Source organism: Schistocerca nitens, chromosome 2 (assembly GCF_023898315.1).
Source record: "Schistocerca nitens isolate TAMUIC-IGC-003100 chromosome 2, iqSchNite1.1, whole genome shotgun sequence".
NCBI lineage: Eukaryota > Metazoa > Arthropoda > Insecta > Orthoptera > Acrididae > Schistocerca > Schistocerca nitens.
Genome location: NC_064615.1, coordinates 353,123,467 through 353,145,369, shown reverse-complemented (window position 1 = coordinate 353,145,369; position 21,903 = coordinate 353,123,467). Strand labels below are relative to the sequence as shown.

At 40.6% G+C, this 21,903-nt stretch overlaps 1 protein-coding gene across 1 annotated transcript in view; it reads left to right on the top strand.

The window, feature by feature from the left end:
• LOC126236168 (vacuolar protein sorting-associated protein 11 homolog) overlaps positions 1–21,903 on the top strand; it is a 193,588-nt gene that overhangs the window by 67,863 nt on the left and 103,822 nt on the right. Inside the window, exons 5-7 of the mRNA XM_049945264.1 lie at positions 7,572–7,738; positions 18,813–18,902; positions 18,996–19,141. Coding sequence (XP_049801221.1) covers positions 7,572–7,738; positions 18,813–18,902; positions 18,996–19,141 — 403 coding nt within the window. The remainder of the gene's footprint in view (positions 1–7,571; positions 7,739–18,812; positions 18,903–18,995; positions 19,142–21,903) is intronic.

Genomic DNA, 21,903 nt, shown 5'->3' with positions numbered 1-21,903 from the left:
CTATAGAAAATGGCTGAAGGATGGTGAAACAGAATAGACAACAAGGTGCTGGACATACATTCTTCATGGATTTTGGAGGCTCGCCCACTCTGTAAAACAGGATAGTTAGTGATCTGAGGCATACCTGACAACAGGTGCAGGCAACTGTTGCAGCCACATGTGTTTTGGACCACACTGTCCAGTGCACATTGTTGAACATGCAGCTTTTCAACAGACAACCCCTATGTGTTTCTGTGGGGACCCAGTGACACTGTCAGTAATGATTGCAGTGGGCTTAGGATCATTGAGATTGGACTGTGTATCAACTGAAACATATTTCCTGGCCAGATGAATCACATTCCTGTTTAGAGAAGTTTGATGGTAGTGTCCAGTTATGTCATCATCCATCTGAAGGACTGCTGAAAACGAGCACAGTGCTGTGGTCACAGGCCTATGTGGGCATTATTATGCTATGGGGTACATTCACCTGGGCTTCCTTGGGACCTGTAATAGTAATCTATGGCACCATTGTGGCCGTCAACTACACGACTATTATTTCAGGCCACCAGCATCACTTCATGTTTCACATCTTCCCTAATGGTGATTGCAATTTCTAGCAGGATAATAAGTATCCATGTCATAAGGCCAGAATCATGCTACAGTAATTTGAAGAGCATGATAGTGAATGTACTTTGATATCTGGAACAACAAATGTGCCTATCTGAATTCGATGTAGCGTGTCTGTGACACTATCAGGCACTAACTTCATTCTGACAAACCACTGGCCCATAATTTATGGAAATTGCATGACCTGTGACATCTGGTGCCAATCCCTCCAGAAACCTACAAAGGATTTGTTGGATCCATACCACACAAAATTCTTGCTGTATTGTGTACCAATATGCAATTAAGTAGCTTGTCATAAAATTTGCTCATCAATGCATGCCAATTATGTTTGGCCTTTAGGCTGTCTCATACAGCTACTATGTTCCATTATATGTTTATTTAACTCCTCTTCCTATTGAAATATCCTATCTTTGGATCCTAAAGTTGTGCAATTTTTTGTTCTCAAAGAAATGGTTGTAGAAACAGTTATGTTTCTAGGATATTTGTTTCGTCTGTTTCATCAAATTTTGGGTAGAAAAGATGTAACTGGATGATCTGCATAGCCTGAAGCCATTGCTTGAATTTCCTCAGTCCATTATTTCCAATCTTATTTCACTCAGATCAGAATAATGATGTCCCTGGAGTGTGCACATCCCAGTAAGGCTTCTTACAATCCCACCTGCAGTACACTGACATGCCAGAGACCTAAGAGTTTGACAGTGCATATGAACCGTGTTGAACTTTTGCAGACCTATACTCTCAACAGTCTCAGCCCTGGCCTTACTGCTGTAAATCTCAGTGTATATATATGATGTTCTCTTGCTGATAATGTGCCAGTTGACTCTTCACACTGATATTATCATTTAGCAGCTGTTCATTCTTTGTTTGACCCATAATGCATGTGGTTGGTCTTAGACTTTCCTCACTCTCTGATGTGTGAGTTAGTAAGCAGCCAATCCATATTTGCTCCCTATGCACTGAAGTGACAAAAGTCTTGGGATAGTGATGTGCACATATACAGATAACTTTAGTACCATGTACACATTACATGAATGGGCAGTGTGTTGGTGGAGCTGTCATTTGTTCTCATGTGAAAAGGTTTCCGACATGATTATTCTGCAAGATGGGAATTAACAGACTTTGAATACGGAGTGATAGCTGGAGCTAAAAGTATGGGACATTCCATTTCAGAAATTGTTAGGGAATTCAATATTTTAAGATCCACAGTGCCAAGAGTGTGCCTAGAATATCAAATTTCAGGTTTACCTCTCACCACAGACAGTGCAGTCGCTTATGGCCTTTAATTAATGACTGAGAGCAGCAGTGTTTGCATAGAGTTGTCAGTTCTAATAGACAAACAACACTGCAGAAAATAACCACAGAAATCAATGTGGAATATACGACGAACACATCCGTTAGGACAGTGTGGCAAAATTTGGTGTTAACAGGCTGTGGCAGCAGAAGACTGATGTGAGTGCTTTTCCTAAGAGCACAATATCACCTGCAACACCTCTTCTGGGATCGTGACCATGTTGGTGTGACCCAAGACAACTGGAAAACCGTAGCCTGGTCAGATGAGTCCCACTTTCAGTTGGTAAGAACTGATGGTGGGGTTTGAACGTGGGGCAGACCCCACAAAGCCACGATCCCAAGTTGTCAACAAGGAACTGTGCAAGCTGATGGTAGCTCTATAATGTGTGGGGTTGTATTTACATGGAATCAACTGTGTCCTCTGTTCCAACTGAACTGACCATTGATTGGAAATGGTTATGTTTGACGTCTTGGAGACCATTTGCAGCCATTCATAGACTTCACGTTCCCTAACATATCATCAGGCCACAGTTGTTTATGAGTGGTTTGAAGAACATTCTGGACAGTTTGATCAAATGATTTTGTCTCCACCCAGATTGCATGAATCCCATCGAACATTTATGGGACATAATTGAGAGGTCAGATCATGCAAAAATAAAGAAAAAAGATTCCATAGTGTTATGCCCTTTGGCACCCATCAGACGACATCCCTCTGCACAGCCCCGTGTAACCGGTTGCAGGAGCAGCCATTTGGGAAGGCTGACAGGCAAGGCCGCCTCAAGAGGACACTATGGTCGTTGGAACTACTTTTCCATGCCTTCCGCAGATGCCAATCAGCAACCGGAAGACATCACATTATGAGGAGAGCCAATGAGCAAGCAGCTCATCAACCTGACCAGCATGCAGTCTAAGTTTACTCATCTGTGTAACAAAATAACCAGCTCCACTGGATACAATCAGTCAACTGTAGGAGTTCAAGCTAATAAGTGAATCAGACACTGTCTACAGAAGTCAATGGGCAGTATTGCTGCCAGTACAGTGGACCTGAAGGAAGTCATCTCGATAGATAAGTTGGTAAATACAGACTTTTAAGATGAACTCTTAGACTTGTATACTGTATACATCAGGTGGCAGACTTCGTTATTGAAAGTTAACTTTTGCAGGAAGAGCTATTCATATTCCATTATATCAGAGTTCTACATTCCATTTGAGGGTTCTAATAAATGCAGTTACAGTAACTAGATAGTTTGTATGTTCAGTTGTCTCTGACAATACACCGGTGCAGTCATTAATAAACACTCCCATTTATCAACATATAAACAATAGAGGACTGGCAGGTTATATCAGTGGCAGTTGGTCATCATGGCAGATGTGTCGACAAACACAGCCATGGCATAGTTGACACATATGCAACACATAGGAAACATTGAGACCTATCTACTAACATGATCACATCCCAAAGAAATGGTACACAATCCCTAGTAAGATACTTTTGCAATTGTAGATGGCTGTAGAGGCAGCATGGCTTAGTACTTCTGCAGGGGACTTCCAGTGACTTGTTGAGTCCATGACTTTTGTCACTTCAGTGTAAAGCTACCTCAAGATTGTCACCTTATGGTTATGGTTTAAATGTGTGGATTTGACACTTAGATGCACCCTGATTTGTTTCCTTTATTGACACTAAGGTGTAATTAAGGCCCTTCCTACAAGCACTTAGGTGCAGTCAACTTTTGCCCATGTATGACATTTTTAATGACCAAATAACTTCTCTGCATGACTGTAATTGAAGAAGTGATGTTTTAGGAAAACCATGACTACTGTTGGTATAAAGAAAGAAATACTGTCTGGATCACTTACAAGATTTATTATTTTGATGGTCTTTTTGGCCTAATAAATAGACTACCCTCAGATTTATAACATTTTATTTTCCAAAAACTTGTGGAACCTAGCTTTACAATTCCAAATACTGTGTTTATCATCTCACTGTTTTTACTGTATCTCGTGACAGTTTTACAACTGTTGCATCACAACATGTGACCCAAAATTTACTAATTTCTAACAAAATTGGAGTATTATAGTTCACAGAAATCTATGTTAACTGCAATTTCTTCCTACCTGAACAACAAAATAGACATTACCCCTTAGTGAAAATTGGTATGGATATTCCATAGGGCTCTGTACTTTGGTCCTTATTTTTCATTGTGTCTGTAAATGACCTGCCCCATTGTGTATCACAGTCTGTAATTTGTTATGCTGATGGTACAACTTTACTCCACATTATGCAATTCCAACTCTCGATAAGATAATGCAAGAAACTGTTGACATTGTCTTAAATTGGTCTGCAGCCAATAAACTTGTTTGCAATCCTGACAAAACCCAAAAGCTTATGTTAGGACTGTCTAAGAACTTAGAAAATAAATGTGTCAGAGTCTTAGCAATACATATCGACACCAAGCTCAGTTAGGAGAGCCACATCAACCAAGTCTGTAAAAAGATTTCATGAGTGTCCTACCTCATTTGGAAACTAAGAGATATGGTCAGTAATAAGTATCTCCATATGACATATTCACCCTCTTTCAGTCACATATCTCATATGGCCTACTCATATGGGGACATTCTCCTCATATGAGTAACATCAAGAAAAATGTTAACTGTATAATATACAGGGATGTTTCTGTAGGACACTGTCACATTTTTTTACCTGGGTTAGGACACTAACAGCTGTGAATCTTTATATTGTGAGTCTGCGCTCTGTGTCAAGAACAGCATTAGAGAATATTTTATCAGGCAACAATTCACAAACATGACACTAGAAATGAGACAAACATTTAAATTCAAAGGCACAGTCTACCAGTGACAGGAAACTCCCATAAAGTGAATGTCCTCAAAATCTTTAATGAGTTTCCTCTTGCTATTTGACCCCTTCCCATTTAAAAAATTCAAAATAACTATAATATAAAACAGTTCTATGATACGGACAATGTTGATACTAATATTTAAGATTTAGCTGTGTATAAGGTACATAATTTGTATGAGGACATGTGAAATGAATATTAATTTTAATGCTTTGATTGCAAATGTAACTTCCTATCACTGAGAAAAACTATTCATTGTATGTGGTCAGTGGGAAATTAAGTCTCTGAATCTGAATTTACGTATGTGGCATGCAGCTTTTCTGTTAGTGAAATCACACTTCTGGAACCATCAATATATTCCTTAAGTTTTCCTTCAAGTGCATGTAGGAAATACCATGAAATTTACCACTCTGTCAGTCTCCTTTAAAGGCCTTAATTATAACTGTCTATACATTTCGGTTTGAATACCTGGACATTAGTAAATAAATTAGTTGCATGTCTCATTAGCCACCCCTTCTGTGACTTAACTGGTTGTCTAGAGGTTGAAACTCCTTGTCAGTTGTATGATGGGTATCAGTGTCCATAGTAAATAGGTCTCTCTTGGGTACATGAAAAATATAACACACTGAAACGTGGTCTACCTGAAACACTCTCTTGAGTTGTTAAGTTACAGCCATGGCCTCTCTTCCATCTAGCTAGGTTTAAAGTTAAAGTACATGGCTGTACTACTGATCTGTTTGTATGTCTGCCACTGGCTCCGAAAACTTGCAAAATTTTAATGCCTCTTATATGTGTGTTCCCCTGCTGCTGCTTGGTGAGTATATTTCTTACATTTGAATATTGTTTATCAGTGAGAAGATCATGTTATCGCTTGTGTAAGAATAACAAACATTTGTTAGCATACATCTGAATTTGACAGGGGCACGATCGTGACCTTTCGAGACGGTAGTTTATCATTCTGCAATACTTCTGCTTCTGTTGGTCACCTTCCCATGACTGTCATGTGAACATGGAAGCCATGGGTTCATGAGGGCCGTAATCAGTGCCATGCAGGATCTCAACCACCCCACATGACAGTGCCCGAGAGGACACACACATTGCTTGCTCTGCCATACAGGATCAAACAGCCCCGTCTCAGACCTTGAGTCTGAAAATGGTCGTGTTTGCAATGAGACAAACATTCACACAGATAGTGCAGTGGAGTCTGAAGCACCGTGAACTGTCAGCATGCCAACCATTGTTGCGGCTTCCGTTGACATGGCGGCACAGAGTAACGCCAACAGTAGTACACCCAATAACAACTCTGGTTACAGGAATTACACATATTTGTCTTTTCAGATGAGTCTTGGTTCTCCTTACAGTATCATGATACATATCACCATGTATGTAGGCTCCATGGAGAAGAAACATTTCCAGATTGCATTTGTCATCTTTGTCATATGGACTCTGCACCTGGATGTGGGGTGCCATTGGGTTCCCATAACTGGGCCTGCAGGAGTTATGTTTCTGTTATGTTAAGGCTGGTAGCTGTGCCATATCTTGAAGGTCTCCTGTGGCTGTGCCTGTGCCTGTGCCTGTGACGCCCTGACTTTCCTTGATATAATGGGTGTTCGACTCTTGTCTCGACCAACACATTCTCCAGATCTCTCACTCATTAAAAACATGAGTTTGCTGAGAAACAAGCGCACCACCACACTTCAGCCACTACAATTAACAAGCTTTGGCATAGAGTTGAAGCAGTGTGGAACGACACACCGATCTTTTTGTCATCCAAGCTAAGTTTAACTCATTGCCCATTGGGGTTAGAGCCATTGTCGCTGCTACAGGTGGCAGTTCTGAGCAGTGAATTTTCTTGCTTCTATCCCCCAAATCACCTACATATCTAATCATGTGTTCTTCATAGTATAATGTGTGTGAGGTGCTACCCAAAATATCCAAGAATTTCATTGTAAAAACCAGAAAACTATACTTGTATCCTAATGACCTCTGTCACCTTCTAAGTAGTCATCTGTGGCTTGTATGCAACAATCCCAGCATTGTTATCATTTTTAGAAGCACTCCTGGAAGACTGGAGGATGAAGGATTTGCTGCAGTTCCACTTGGATGTCTTCAGTCGAGTCAAAACATCACCCTTTCAACGCGATTTTCGTCTTGAGGAAGAGATGGAAGTCATACGGGCTATAGCTGGCGACTTGGGAGGTTGGAGACTGTTGTCCTATTATTTTTTACCAGGAATTCCTTCACAAGTGAAGTGTGTGTGCACATGTGTTGCCATGATGCACCAATCAGTCTTGCTTTCTCCACAAATCTGGCCATTTGCATGGGAAGTGCTTGAACCACTCAAATGTTCTTGTTTGACTCAGTGCACTCTCACCAAATGCCTCCGTTAGCACGTGGTGGGTTTCAGCTATAGTTTTCTTCAACTTGAAACAGAATTTGATGCAAATATGTTGCTCATTCATGTTATCCATATTACAATTCACAGAAGTATTGGAAGATGTCTTCTCACACACCATTGCAACTCGCAGCTGCAAGCACCAAAGATGCTGCAACTTTTTGTTGCAGAAACTAAGATGTGTACCTCAAGGTATCTAGTGGCAGAATGTTGTACTGTTACTGATTCAACCAGTGCAATGAAATTCTCGGATATTTTGAGTAGCACCTATTACGTACAATACATAGTATTTTGTTATTTACTATCCTTCCTGGTGTTGCAATTTTAATGGCCAGCAGTGTAAATGAGTGTAAACACTGTAAAAAAATTCCTGTATGTGTTACTCAGGAACTAACAAGTCTTCACTGTCTGCAAATTTTTTGCAGGTGACATAACAAGAGAGCGTACAAATAAAACAAAAGTACTGAAGGATGGAAATGCAACAGTAACAGGCTTGGCTTTTCGAACTACATCAAAATTAAGTCATCTGTTTGTTGTTACAACGAATTCCTTATTTTTGTACAATATCACTGTGCGGGATAAAGAACAGAAGGTAACTATAATTGTCTTCTACAATTTCGTACTTAATACTAGTAATTACATTAAAAAATTGTTCTGTGTGCAATCAGCTCTTTCTCCCATTCTGTGTTAGAATACTGCAGCATAGAATGATGTAATCCTTCTTTCATGGCAGAAAGAGCTGTTTACAGAAACTTGTAACTGGAACTAACTTTTAAAAAAGACAATGCTTCATTTTGTGTTTGTAGAAGGCATCATAAATCTCTTCTGGGAACAAGAGAAAATGAACATTCTTTATCGTTTTATGTAAAGATGGAAAGCACAGTATGGAAAATAATATGTATAAGAGAAGAGATGATTTAGTATCAAGTAGAGGTGGATCGAAGGCACAAGGCTTTGGTAGCAGGAGAGGCAAAGTTGACAGACAGCAGTACTGTTTAGCTTGATTGGCTAGCAAAATTTTGTCATGGAGGTGGCCCTCAAGTGAGGATCGATGGAATCCTTGTGTGATCGGCGTCTGGCACAGAAAAACTCACTCGGAATGAGCTGATCTGGTCTGGCTCGTGTGCTGCCCTAAATACCTTTCAGTGCTAGGATACAGCCAGGTCTATTTTCGATCATGTCTCTTGCAGAAGAGACTAGGTCCATGTGGCCTGCAGCCTCCTGGTGGACACTCGTAGCATGGCCACCTGTCTTCCGCAGAACTGTCCTTGTGTGTTAGGCATCTTCGAAGCACTGATGTGATGTTGATTTCTGACACTGCAGTCGTTAAGACTTTGTACAGCCCTTACCCCTTCCAGAGGGGAGGAGATGGCGAAGCTCATCTCTACATCCCTTTAGTAGCCAGATTCTGTCCAGGCAGCCCGGGCAATTGGGGGACGATGTGCACATCCATTGGTGTCAACCCCCCTGCGGGTGCGGGTGTTAGAATGGGCCCACAGTATTCCAGCTTGTCGTAAGAGGCGACTAAAAGGAGTCTCACATGTTTTGGCCTTTATGTGATGGTCTTCCCCGCATGGTGCCATTGATGTTGTCATTGAGCAGGTCACTACAATGATCGTTTCTGCGGCGGAAAACACGATCCCTCATTCTTTAGGGTGCCCCCGGCAAAAGACAATCCCTTGGTGGTCGCTGAAAGTCACTGAAGCAATTAAAGAGCATCGGCGAGCTCTACAGCGACAGAAGTGGCACCCTTCCCTAGAGCACCTAATAGCCTTTAAACGGCTGTGTGCTCACGTTCGCCAGCTTATAAAACGACGGAAACAGGAGTGTTGGGAAAGGTACATGTCAACCATTGGGTGCCATACGTCACCTTCCCAAGTCAGGACGAAGATCAGGCGTCCCTGGCATTAACATCAATGGTGTGTTATCTACCGACGCAAATGCGATTGCCGAGCACTTTGCTGAGCACTATGCTCGAGCCTCTGTGTTGGAGAACTACCCTACAGCCTTTTGCACCCTCAAACAGAGGACGGAAAGGAAAGTCCTCTCACACCACAGTGAACCCTATAACGCCCCATTTACAGAGTGGGAACTCCTCAGCGCCCTTGCACCTTGCCCCGACACAGCTCCTGGGCCAGATCGTATCCACAGTCAGATGGTTAAACATTCATCTTAGTGGCAGGAGAACACCATCATTTCTGGTGAAAACCTGCTTGATGTGGATAGCTACTGGTCTATTAGCTTCACCAACTTTCTTTGTAAGCTGTTGGAACTGATGGTGTGTCAGTGGTTGGGTTGGGTTCTGGAGTCACGTGACCTACTTGCTCCATGTCAGGGCGGCTTCCGCCAGGGTCGCTATACCACTGATAATCTTGTGTCCCTCGAGTCTGCCATCTGAACAGCCTTTTCCAACACCAACATCTGGTGCCATCTTTTTTTAATTACATACAGCATATGATACGACCTGGTGACATATCCTTGCCACATTGTATGAGTGGGTCTCCAAAACTTCCTGTCGCTCCGTACTTTCCATGTCCAAGTTGGTGCCTCCCATAGTCCACCCCCCCCCCCCTCTCCCCCCTCGTATTCAGGAGAATGGCATTCCGCAGGGCTCCATATTGAGTGTGTGTCTATTTTTAGTGGCCATCAACAGTCTAGCAGCAGCTGTAGGGCCGTCCCGTCAGTCTGACCTCCTCTGAATGCAGATGACTTCTGCATTTTTTACTGCTCCTCTAGTACTGGTGTTGCTGAGCGGCACCTACAGGTAGCAATTCACAAGGTTTAGTCATGGACTCTAGCCTACAGGTTCCAGTTTTCAGCTGCGAAGTCATATGTCGTGCATTTCTGTTGGCGTCGCATTGTTCATCCAGAATCAGAACTTTACCTTAATGATGATCCACTCACTGTAGTGGAGACGTATCGATTCTTAGGGCTGGTTTTCTATGCCCAATTGACTTGGCTACCTCACTTTCTTCAGCTTAAGCGGAAGTGCTGGCAGCACCTCAATGCCTTCCACTGCCTGAGCAACACCAACTGTGGTGCAGATCGCTCTACACTGCTGCAGCTCTACAGAGCCCTTGTTCAATCCCACCTTGACTTTGGGAGTCTGGTTTACACTTCGACGGTGCCCTCAGCGTTGCGTTTACTCAACCCAGTGCGCCACTGTGGCGTTCGCCTAGCGACAGGAAGATTTAGAATGAGTCCAGTGACCAGTGTCCTGGTGGAGGCCAGAGTCCCTCCATTGAAAGTTAGGTGTGTTCAACTGCTCGCCAGTTACATTGCAGACATTCGTAGTTCTCCTGCGCATCTGAATCACAGTCTTCTTTTCCCAACAATGGCGGTTCATCTCCCGCATTGGTGGTTCAGGTCTGGGCTTACGATTGCAGTTCGCGTACGGTCCCTTCTGTCTGAACTGGAGTCCTTCCCGTTACCACCTCTCCTTGAGGTCCATTCCCATACAACTCCATGGTGTACACCTAGGTTGCAGATTTTTCTGGACCTTTCGCGTGGCCCTAAGGACTCTGTTAACCTTGCGGTTCTCTGCTATCACTTCTTGACATGTACTGGGGCCATGAAGTGGTTTACACTTACACCTTGATGGCTGATGGTCATGTAGGCTTTGCTTATGTTCATGGAGGACATATTGAACAGCACTCCTTGCCAGATGGCTGCAGTGTTTTCACTGTATAGGTGGCAGCCATATCTTGTGCTCTTGAGCACATCCACTCATGCCCTGGCGAGTCATTTCTCCTGTGTACTGACTCCTCAAGCAGCCTACAAGTTATTGACCAGTGCTACCCTTGCCATCCTTTGGTAGCATCCATTCAGGAATCCATCTATGCCCTGGAATGGTCCTATCGTTCAGTGGTGTTTGTGTGGACCCCAGGACACGTCAGAATCCCAGGCAACGAACCTGCCGACAGGATGGCCAAACAGGCTACGCGGAAACTGCTTCTGGAGATGGGCATCTCCGAAACTGACCTGTGTTCTGTCTTACGCCACAGGGTTTTTCGCCTTTGGAAGACGTAATGGCTTAACAATATCCACAACAAACTGTGTATCGCTAGGGAGACTACGATGTGTGGAAATCTTCCATGTGCTCCTCTCACACGGAATCGGTTGTCCTCTGCCAGCTCCACATTGGCCATATATGGCCAACGCATGGTTACCTCCTCCGTCGCGAGACCCACCTTGGTGTCGCTGTGGCTCACCAATGACTGGACTGCTCACTTTTAGCCTCTCTGCAGCGGACTTTTAACTTTCCCAGCACCCTACCTTCGGTGTTGGGCGACAATGCCTCAGCAGCAGCTTTAGCGTTACATTTTATTCGTGAGGGTGGGTTTTATCATTTGATCTAAGATTTAGTGCGTGTCCTTTGCCCCTCTTAGTGCTTTTAGGATGGATGTTTTAATGTGTTGCAGAGTGACTGGCTTCTCCTCTTTATTCTCATGGTTGCCAGTCATGGTAATCTCCTCTCTTATTTTGATCTATTCTACATGTTTCTTGTGTCTCTCTGTGGTTTTCTTGTCCAATTTTGTCAATTTCAGTGTTTGTTTGCCCTTCCTGTAGAACAAGCCTCTTCATTACATCACACCTTCTTTGTAATTTTATCGCTCCGCAGCCCGTCCCTCATTACCAGGTAGCATGCCGTGTTAGATTGAGTGCCGGTGGGACACCTTGTTTAAAGAACCCCAAGTAATCTTTTCACTGTATTTCATACTGCACAGGTTTTTGGAGGTAGACAGAAAAGACATTTAATGTTACATCGAGCCCAAGATTTTGCCAACTTTCTTCGATACTTTGACAACTTTGGCAGATTCACCATTGTCTTATCCTCTTAAGGTTGTTGAGCTCCCTTGACAGGTTTTCTTTAACTGATATTGCATGGACTCTGTGGACCAGTGTACATAACATATCCACATGCTGTAAAAGATGATGGCAGCTGGAGGCGTGGGGATACAAATCACTGAGAGTGTTTCTCCTGTGCACACTGTGTCTCATAGTGTCATGGTGCTCGACTAGGGTGTCCAAAAAGGGGAATTCGCCATTCTCTTCCACCACTGTAGTGAATTTGATGTTGGAATGCAGTGAATTCAAATGCTGGAGAAGCTCCTGAAGCCTTTCGCTCCCATGTGGTCACACCACAAATGTGTCCATCAACATATTTGAAAAACAGTGTGTGTTTTAGGCCACCTTTTTCCAAGTTTTTTCTTTGAAGGCCCCATGCAGTATCAGGCAAAGATAACCCACCAAGGAAACTCAACGACCTTAACAACATATTCAAGAAGAACGGATACAATGGGAGGCTAACCGACATCCTTCCAGATGGAAGGTACAGATTCAGTGAATAGTACATGACAAGGAAATAAAGACAATGGCGTATCTACCATATTCAGTGAGGTATTGAACAAAAGTGGAAATGAAATGTAAACAAATGGAAGTGCTAAGACAGGCTTCAGCATTTTGAGAAATACAATTGGCCAATGTTTGATCAATAAAGACAGTGACTTCACCCTCAGTAAAGTATGGGACCCATAGCTGAGTCAACTGAAGTCACAATGTCAATTGAGAATGACATCCATGTCTGAGGGGGCAGCAGAAAAATTGAGGAACTGGAGTTTGCACCCATTGTTTGGCGATCATATTCCCCCACCGTTCCACTTGATGTAGCATGTGACCTTTTAATGAGAGAAGCAGTGGGGACCGATAAGAGTATAAAGAAGGAATGATGTAGCAAAGACATTCATTGTGCAGATTCTCCTGAAGTTGACAGCAAGGTATGCTGTCAAAATATTGTGTTATGTAAACAACTGCACCCAGCTGGACACCTGAGAACAGTTGATTCGCCAGGAAAGCTTAAGATTACACATTTCTTGTGTTATTAATAACCATTCATCAGTTGCATTCCCAGTTGCTAAGTTCATTTTGTTTGCAGTTTACACAAATGGTTTGAGAAATACTAACTGCAAAATGATTCTACTAGCAAATGATAAAATATAAAGGTCTGCAGATAGAAAAATTGACAACATTAAATTATTAAGATTAAAACTGATAATAAATTTACTTGGAAGCATACCTCGTAACTGTTGGAAATCATAAGGGAATCTTTCTTTGCGACACCAATATGGTTGATATTAGTGGCGTAAAAATAAAAAAATTAACATTTTATCTAGTTTAATTCTACAATGATATATGGTATCATACTTTACCATATTAAAATTTTCATAAACCAAAAATGTATGATTTGATTTCTTGTGTGAATTGCAGAATTCCTTGTAGACACCAGTTCAAAGAATTGAAAATGTCATCTGCTCCTCCTCAGTTTATTCATTCATAAATGCAAATGTGTGTAGACAATACACCATTTTTTTTTCTTTCAAGAACACTAAATCAACAGTAGGAAAAAATATGTAAATCCTGAAATGCACTTGCTTTGATCCAGAAAGGTATCAATTATTTGGAAACACACATTTTCAGTAATATATCAGTCACAAGAAATTCAGATACTATTAATTTACAATTAAGAGGAATTTGGATTTATTCTTTTCCTCTGCCAAATAATTTCTTAATATTACTAATTTAGGTAAATTGGTAACAGTAATGTAGGTATGCAGCCTACATATTTATGTGTTTATAAACAATATTTTATAAATCCATAAAGAGAAAAGTGTAATTTGTTTTTTATTTTCTTCTTACAGATCATTCACCATCATGTCAGTTATGACTTGATAAAAACACTTTACTATTATCCATTTCATAATGATTGACCCCTGACTTATATGCTGATTATATCGCATGACGAACATGGATGTGTTGTACCTTCCCAGAATTGTGGAAATGCCTACTTCTATTTGGTGTATGAATATTACATTTTAGTTGGAAAGGGGGCGACAGCATGCTCTTTTGAGCGTTTTTGATGAGTGTCAACTTTGAGGAGTCATAGAAGTCAGTTTATAATTAGGAGAATAATTCCCTTTGCACAGTTTAGAGGTACAACCATTTTCTGCTTACAAGTGAATTTTTGTTGCTCTCTGATTGATCATTTTGTCCTAATAATGGTGGATGTGGATTGCTGCAGTTCGCCTAGTTGTAATGAGTTAACAAACAAAAAGTCTAGATGCAAGCTGTGTTGTTGCCTTTCACAGCAGTTATGCTTTGCTTTTATGCACTTAACTCTACATAAAGCACTAATATCGTGAGTTTAATTTATTTGCTTTTGTATCGTTATGCTCCCTGTGCTTGCATGTGCTATGTTTCCGGATCTCTAAACAGTATTTCCACTTCATTATTCATCATTGCAGTCTTTACTTTATGGCTTCCTGTCTGATAGGAAATGATCGTGCAACCTATCTATGTTTTGTACTCATACACGACAGTCTTCGTGATGTAATATGTTGCCTTGTGCGTGTGTGAAAGCATGCATCATTTATGGAGTTGTCGAAAGTCCATGGTGATCAGCGGCTTTCAGTGCATGTGCTTACTTTGGGTCTGAAAAAGAACAGGGCATGATCAGTTCCTATCACAGATGGTAAAGAGAACTTCTGAATATGTCAGTGTTAATGAAAGTCAAGCAAATTTCGAGAGAGTGTAACTTTGTCTTGGATAACTGAAAAAGTGTACTGGTAGGTGACAGAAGTTTGCATTGGACGAGTTTGCACAGGGAACCATAAGAGGGATAATCCTGGACTTCCGTGTGGAAAAAGTAGTTTCCAAAAGTAGCTGTCATATTGCAAAAGTTAGACTGAAGTGGAAGACTTTCTTGATGTGAATGAAATGACCCCTTGGTGTTCTATTCAGAAATTGGGCTCCAGAGACAGAAAGTGGAACAAAAACTCTGTGCTGATGGAAAATAACCAAGTAGCAGGAATAAGAAATGAGCCAAACACTGAATGGACTCATTATTACACTGATGAGAACTGTAGCACCAATCCTTCCAGAAAGTTTTTATGGCAGGAGCAAAAATTGCCTTATGCATCATAAAATATTTATGATTACCACAGACGAAGTATTTGAGAGTGGAATGGGTGGAAAGGAGGAATTCAAACACCATCCGGTTCTTGAAAAACGGACTATAAGGTGCCACATTGGAAACGAAAATGAATTTGAGTAAAATGCTCTCTTATGTTTTACTGGGCAACAAGGAGGTGCAGTTTATCGTTCTGAGATGAATGCCTGACCCTGCAAAGAGTGGTGTAGGAGTGTTCTCGGAAAATTACCAGACAGATTGGCCTCAGTGTCACTCAGTGGTAAATCCAGTATTAGGAAATCCATTTATAAAATTGAGGAAGGATTCTATTATTGAATGGATGTAAAGCAATAATGTAGAGCTTCCATCAAACTCCACATCATAGGCAGAATTTACTGAAGTAAGCCCACTGGAGCCCATGTGACTGCACTTCAGGTCACAAGAATACCTTTTAGAAATGTACGACATTTGTGAGAAAAGTAATGAGACTGATTTTTTATGTAATTAAGTTTTTATTTATTTATTTATTTATTTATTTATTTATTTTCAGACAATAATATTGTCCCCTTCAAAGTAGTACCCTTTTGCAGCTGTACACCGGCAGAGTCATTCCCAGTCTTGGTAGAGGCAATGAAAGGCTTCAGTTTGTAGGGCCTTTAACATTCGGTCACATTCTTTTGAATGTTCTCCAGAGTCTCAAAATGATGTCTTTTAAGACATTTTTCAATTTCAGGAAAAGAAAAGATCAGGTGAATAGAGGGGCTGTGGAACAACAGGAATGCCTTTTGAGGTAAAAAATCTTGTGACGGAACTGACTGGGGCGTTGTCATGGCACGCATCCACTTGTCTGCTGTGACCTGTCTCACTTGATTCACCCTTTTCCTGAGCCTTTCAAGCACATCTTTGTAAAAAGCTTGATTGACAGTTTGCTCTGGAGGGACAAATTCTTTTTGCACAATACTGTCAAAACAGCAAATCAGCATTGTTTTGATCTTTGATTTGCACATTTGAGCATTTTTTGATTGTGGAGGTGACTCAATGTGCCACTCCTCAGTTTGCTACTTTGTCTCAGGATCATACGAAAAATCCAGAATTCATCACTGTGGTCACGCAAATGCTCCTTTAATGGTCATTGGCCACCCTGTCGAGAAGATCAATTCACACATTTCTTCGATTGTCCTCCTTCTCAGTTGTGAAGTAACGGCACTATTGTAGTACAAACCTTTCATGTGTGCAAAACTTTGGTCAAAATTTGATTTACAGTGAAACTGTTTAACGGATCACCCATCATCTTTATTGTTAAATATCAGTCCGATCTCACAAGAGCATAGACACGTTCGACGTTTTTGATGGTTTTTTGAAGCTGAAGGTTCACCTTCAAAGTGTTCTCAGCCTACCAAAAATGATTTGTGCCAGCGAAAAGCTTGTGTGATTGATCAGAAATGTTTACCATAGGCCTATTTCAACTTTTCAGTGGTCACACTCACAGATTCCCAAAGTTTCGCACAAAACTTGATGGCATAACATTGCTCTAAATTCCGCTGTTCCATTTTCACAACACACAACAAAAACACAGCTTCACTGATGGTGCCCTCAAAAATCATGTGATGGCTACATGGAGCCAGAACTGGGACTGAGCATTAGGAAGGGATGAACACACCGGTCCGCACAAGTAGAACAACACATCATCACCAGAGTGCTTGCAGTGTTATCAGTGTCATTACTTTTCTCACATACCTTGCATTGCACTCAGTTAAAATTAAACATCTGTTGTTTCCTTCGGTGTACTGTGAATTAAACACAATTGAATTTATTTGGGCATCTGTCAAGAAAAAGGTAGCAAAGGAGAACAAGAATTTTAAGATACACAATACTTTGCAGTTGTGTCGCACGACTCTGGAAAGTGTTCCCCCCCAAGTATCTGGAGGAATTCAGTGAAACTTGAATATAGCTATGGACAAAGAACTCACTGTCTCGACACAGTAATAGAACCATTGCTGGTCCATGTAGATGACTGCAGTAGCAACAGTGAGACCTCAACCTGCAGTGAAAATGATTAAGGTGGGTTTTATTTCATTCATCATTTTTTCCCGCAGAATGTATTTGAGCCACGTGATTTTTCATTAGTGATTAAGGTAGGTTTTATTTCATTCATCATTCTTTCTGGAAAAATTTATTCGAGCTACATGATTTTTCATTTACTGTTAAAATGTACAATTCATTTCATGGTTCGTTTATTCAGAGCTTCGGGTATATTAAGTGTTCACTTGCAAATTCCTATGTTATTGCAGTGTATTTGTAACAGCAACTGAGCGCACTAATGCTGTATTGGAATGCTAGTACGAAGCTGCCATTTTTCACTGGTGAATAGGTGCTTATTGCACATTACAACAATAGCAATGCACTGGTATGACAACGTTGCTCCTCCACAGCCTCACATATATTGCAGCTGCTAACACAATTGCTTTACAAGCTCTTAAGTGATAAACATGGGGACCATTCATTGGTAATGACATACGATGTAACCAACTAGAATTCAAGCTTTACACCTGTTCTTTTTCTGCCTCAGTTGCTACAGTGGTAAGCTCAGTCTCAGAGTCTTGCATTTGACATATAGTGATGAAACGACTAACCAGAAAGTAACAAAAATCTGTGCGCAAATAGAGCAAGGTTTTAATCTTTAAACTGTGCAAAGGAAAAATTTCTCCTAAGTATGTTTCTGACTTCTATGGCTCTTCAAGGATGACACTCACCAAACAATACTCAAAAATGTTACTGCGTATGTCGTTCCCATTTCAACTAAAGTGTAATATTCATACACAAAATAAAAGTAGACCTTTCCATAGTTCTGACAAGGTACAACACATCAATATTTGTCAAGCGATATATCCAGAATATGAGCTCATATTCAGACGTCAATAATTATGAAATCGATAGTAGGTGTGGTCCTATTGAAGATGGCATGTCATTGTCTCTCTTTGAGATTAAGTACTGACATGGGTTACATGGGGTACAATAGTTTCAATGTGGACTCCAAAGCACATTGCAGCTTGGTGTTTTTTGGCATTAACAAATCACTGTAATCATTGGGAGAGATGAAAAAAAGCAATAAGCGCCAAAAAAAAAAAATGTCTTGGGCTGACTGGGGATTCAACCCCAGATCTTTCGATTTTACTGTGACTCATACCCATTTAGCCATCAAGTTAAATCTAAGTATATCAGTTTTTATATGAAAATTGTATTCCATATCATGTTTAGTTACATGCACCACACCCATGATGATCTCTTCAGTTTGAGTCTTAGGAGCAAACAGTGTGACTAACGTAACGTAATGTAATTGTATAAACAAGGGCATAAATAAAGAAAATGAAGTATTAAGCAACCATTTAATATGTTAACAAGAAGCTGAATATTGTAGCTGAGTTTTCAAACTTGCATCTTCACTCATATTGCAAAACCAATTATGGTATCTTTGAAAATAGTTATCAGTGTAGAATCATATTTTGATGTTAACAGTTATTCTTGTTTTGCAGTATAAGGCCCCTTCTTCAATAACCAACAAATGCTTTGTATAGGTATAGGGTGAAGGTATTGTTATGAGAGGACTGTTAATCTTGATATTTGGTGAATGGAAATGCCATCAGTTTCTGTACAGGGAATTTAAGGTATAATTTTATGTTTTTAACTTTTCTTTTTCTAGGTCCTACTAGATAGCATGGGATGTAGCAAAAAATGTTCTGTATTTGCTGATGCCTCACAGGACAGCCATTTCATGATTGGCAGAAATGATGTAAGTCATATTTTAGATAATTTTTAATTGCTAATGCAGGTATTATTTAATTCATAAGCTTTGTACATTTTGTGCCTTGTTGTATGCTGTCAGGCTGTTTATTGTTATACACCTGATGGGCGTGGACCATGCTATGCTGTTGAGGGTGAGAAGATTATGCTACAGTGGTTCAGAAGCTACCTGGTCATTGTTGCCAAAGAAACCAAAACAATAACTGCGGTATCAACAGTATCTCCAAAGTAAGTCTGTGATTGTGGGTACTTACTAAGAGTTGCCACGGTTTTGTGTAGTGTGAAGTTTAGTCAAAAGAAATAGGGTGTATATTGTAACCTTATTTACTAATTATTAGTTAACAGGGACAGAAGGTTTCGCTTATGGAATGTGTTGGATCCACCACTCAGTTTGCTTAAATCATATCAGAAAACATTTCAGTGCCATGTATGGTGCTATTGTATCGACACACTCTGAAAGGTATGCTATCTGAACCAGAAGTCTTGCCTTTAGTAAGTATTTTAAACTGCTTCGCTACACCAAATATAACTAATTTTAAGTCACTCATTGTGGCAGTTGTTCTTGATTCAAATTCTCGAATATTTACTTCATCTTCTTTGGCAAAGAAATTTTGGAAAACTGTGTTTACCAACTTTGCTTTAAAGGTGCTGTAATCGGTAATATTAATGTTGGTATCACACAGTGAAGTTACTGATTGTGTCTTGTCGCTGATGTACTTTACATATGATGAGAATCTCTTTGGATTTTCTGTCACATTTCAAGACGGAGTTTCATAGTGGAAGCTATTAAAAGCATCTTGTATTGAACCCCATGCTAAGTTTCCAGTTTCAGTAAAACTTCGCTAATCTTGGAGATTTTGTGTTCTTTTAAATTTGGAATGCATTTTTCATTGCTTCTGCAACAGTGTTCTGACCTGTTTTATTTAGCATGAGGGATCAGTACCATCTTTTATTAATTTATTCACCCTAAGTCTCTCACCTCCAACGGCCTTGCCGAAGTGGTAACACAGGTTTCCATCAGATCACGTAAGTTAAGTGCTACCAGTATTGGTTAGCACTTGGGTGGGTGACCATCTGTCAAGCATGTTGGCAAGTGGGGTGCACATAGCCCTTTTGAGAGAAACTGAGGAGCTACTTGATTGAGAAGTAGTGGCTCTGGTTTTGTAAACTGACACATGGCCATGAGAGCAGTGTGCTGACCACGTGCCCCTCCATATCCGCATCCAGTGACGCCTGTAGGCGTCATCACACAGCAGCCGGTCACTACCGTTGGGACTTCGTGGCCTGTTCAGGTGGAGTTTAAGTTATTTTAGGTCTCTCAATTGACTCAGACACTATTTTGTTGAATTCAGGGCATATCTGCTCTACACTTACATTGTCCGTTGTGAAGGAGAGGGGACTGTTTCTTAGGAAGACATCAAACAAATTTTTTGTATGCTCTCTTAAATAGATATATTCTGTGTTTACTTTTGGTAGATTTGAATGTTGTGGTGGTCAGTCTCATTACAAAGACCTTGTGGTCACTAATCTCTGTATCCGTCATGATGCTCCCTATTTGCTCAGGATTATTTGTTATGAAGAGATCAAGTATGTTTTTACAGCCTTTTACACTTAACATATGGCACAATAAAGAGTAACATAACTTCCCCATTGCTTCACAATGATTTGTAAAATGCAGACATTACTACTAAATGCACTTCATTAATAACATGCATTTATCATTATTGTTATCTGCATTCTGCAAATCATTGTGAAGCATATGGGAAGGGACATTGTTCATTATTGTGGCATATGTTACATTTGTCCTTGCTCCATTTGTAGACAGACGGTAAGCAAAGTGACTGCTTTTTACCTGTTTGAAAGTTCTTCATTTCTTCCTGTTGTCTAATATTTCCTGATAAATGGCAAAGTTCAATCAAAACTCAAAGTCCTTGTAACTAAATACAACAATTTCTGCTCTTCACACATGAAAGTTGAAGTTTACCAAAATGTTGGAGTACTGGCTTATTTTACAAGTACCACAATATCCCAGATATTCAACTCCAGCAAAATTTTAAAGGGTCACAAACACACAACTCGTGAAATTTTCGTGGTAACAGAATGGCACGACCTTCTTGCCACACAGGAATGGAGCACCAAACCAAGAATCCAAGCAAGAGTCAAGGCAATTAATCATGTCATCGAGCAATCAAGATTTCAAGTGTTATAAGTTTCCATGCGCTGTGTACTCTACCGCCTCCAGATCCCACAACAGCTGTGACTTTCCAAAAGACAAAATGACCAAGCATTTCAATTTGACCAATGTTGGCATCATAAATTACACGTGGACTGACAGACATTTTTCACCCATCTTTTTGAGCCCTCACAAATTATTGTGTATCTGTTAGCTTTCATTGAAACAGTAAAACATATTTTGTATTTGCAGCTGAGTGGCATTTTAATCTTTACACAATATTTCAACAACTTCCTTAGTTGTCTCCATCGGGCCTCGTGCACAACTTTTGTTGCTCACTGTCCAGATTCCAACCAATCTGTGAACCATACATGCCATACATCATAATACCCTAGTGATTGCTTCATTGTTCCTTAAACAGTAAACCAATCGGTAGAAATTATAACTGACATAAAGGCTATTTAAAAAAAAAATTGTAAGTTAGGGAAACACCTTAAGACAATACACATTGCCAAAAAGATGTTTTAATATAACTTATCTGTGCATTTGGCGGGAGGGGTGGGGGAAGAGAGAGAGAGAGGGGGGGGGGGGATGGAGACACTGATAGACAGAACATTGAAATGAAATGTGTTGTGTTCTGATGTGATTTAAGCAAACAGAGTGGTGCGTCCCACACTTTCCACAAGCCAAAACTTCTATCACTGTTGTGGTTTCTTTGTGTGTCTTTTCATGCGACTAAGTGATAGCTGATTTAATGAGCTTGATTTGCATGTAACACTGTAAGGAGTGCTGCTATAATTAATGTTGTGATGTAATG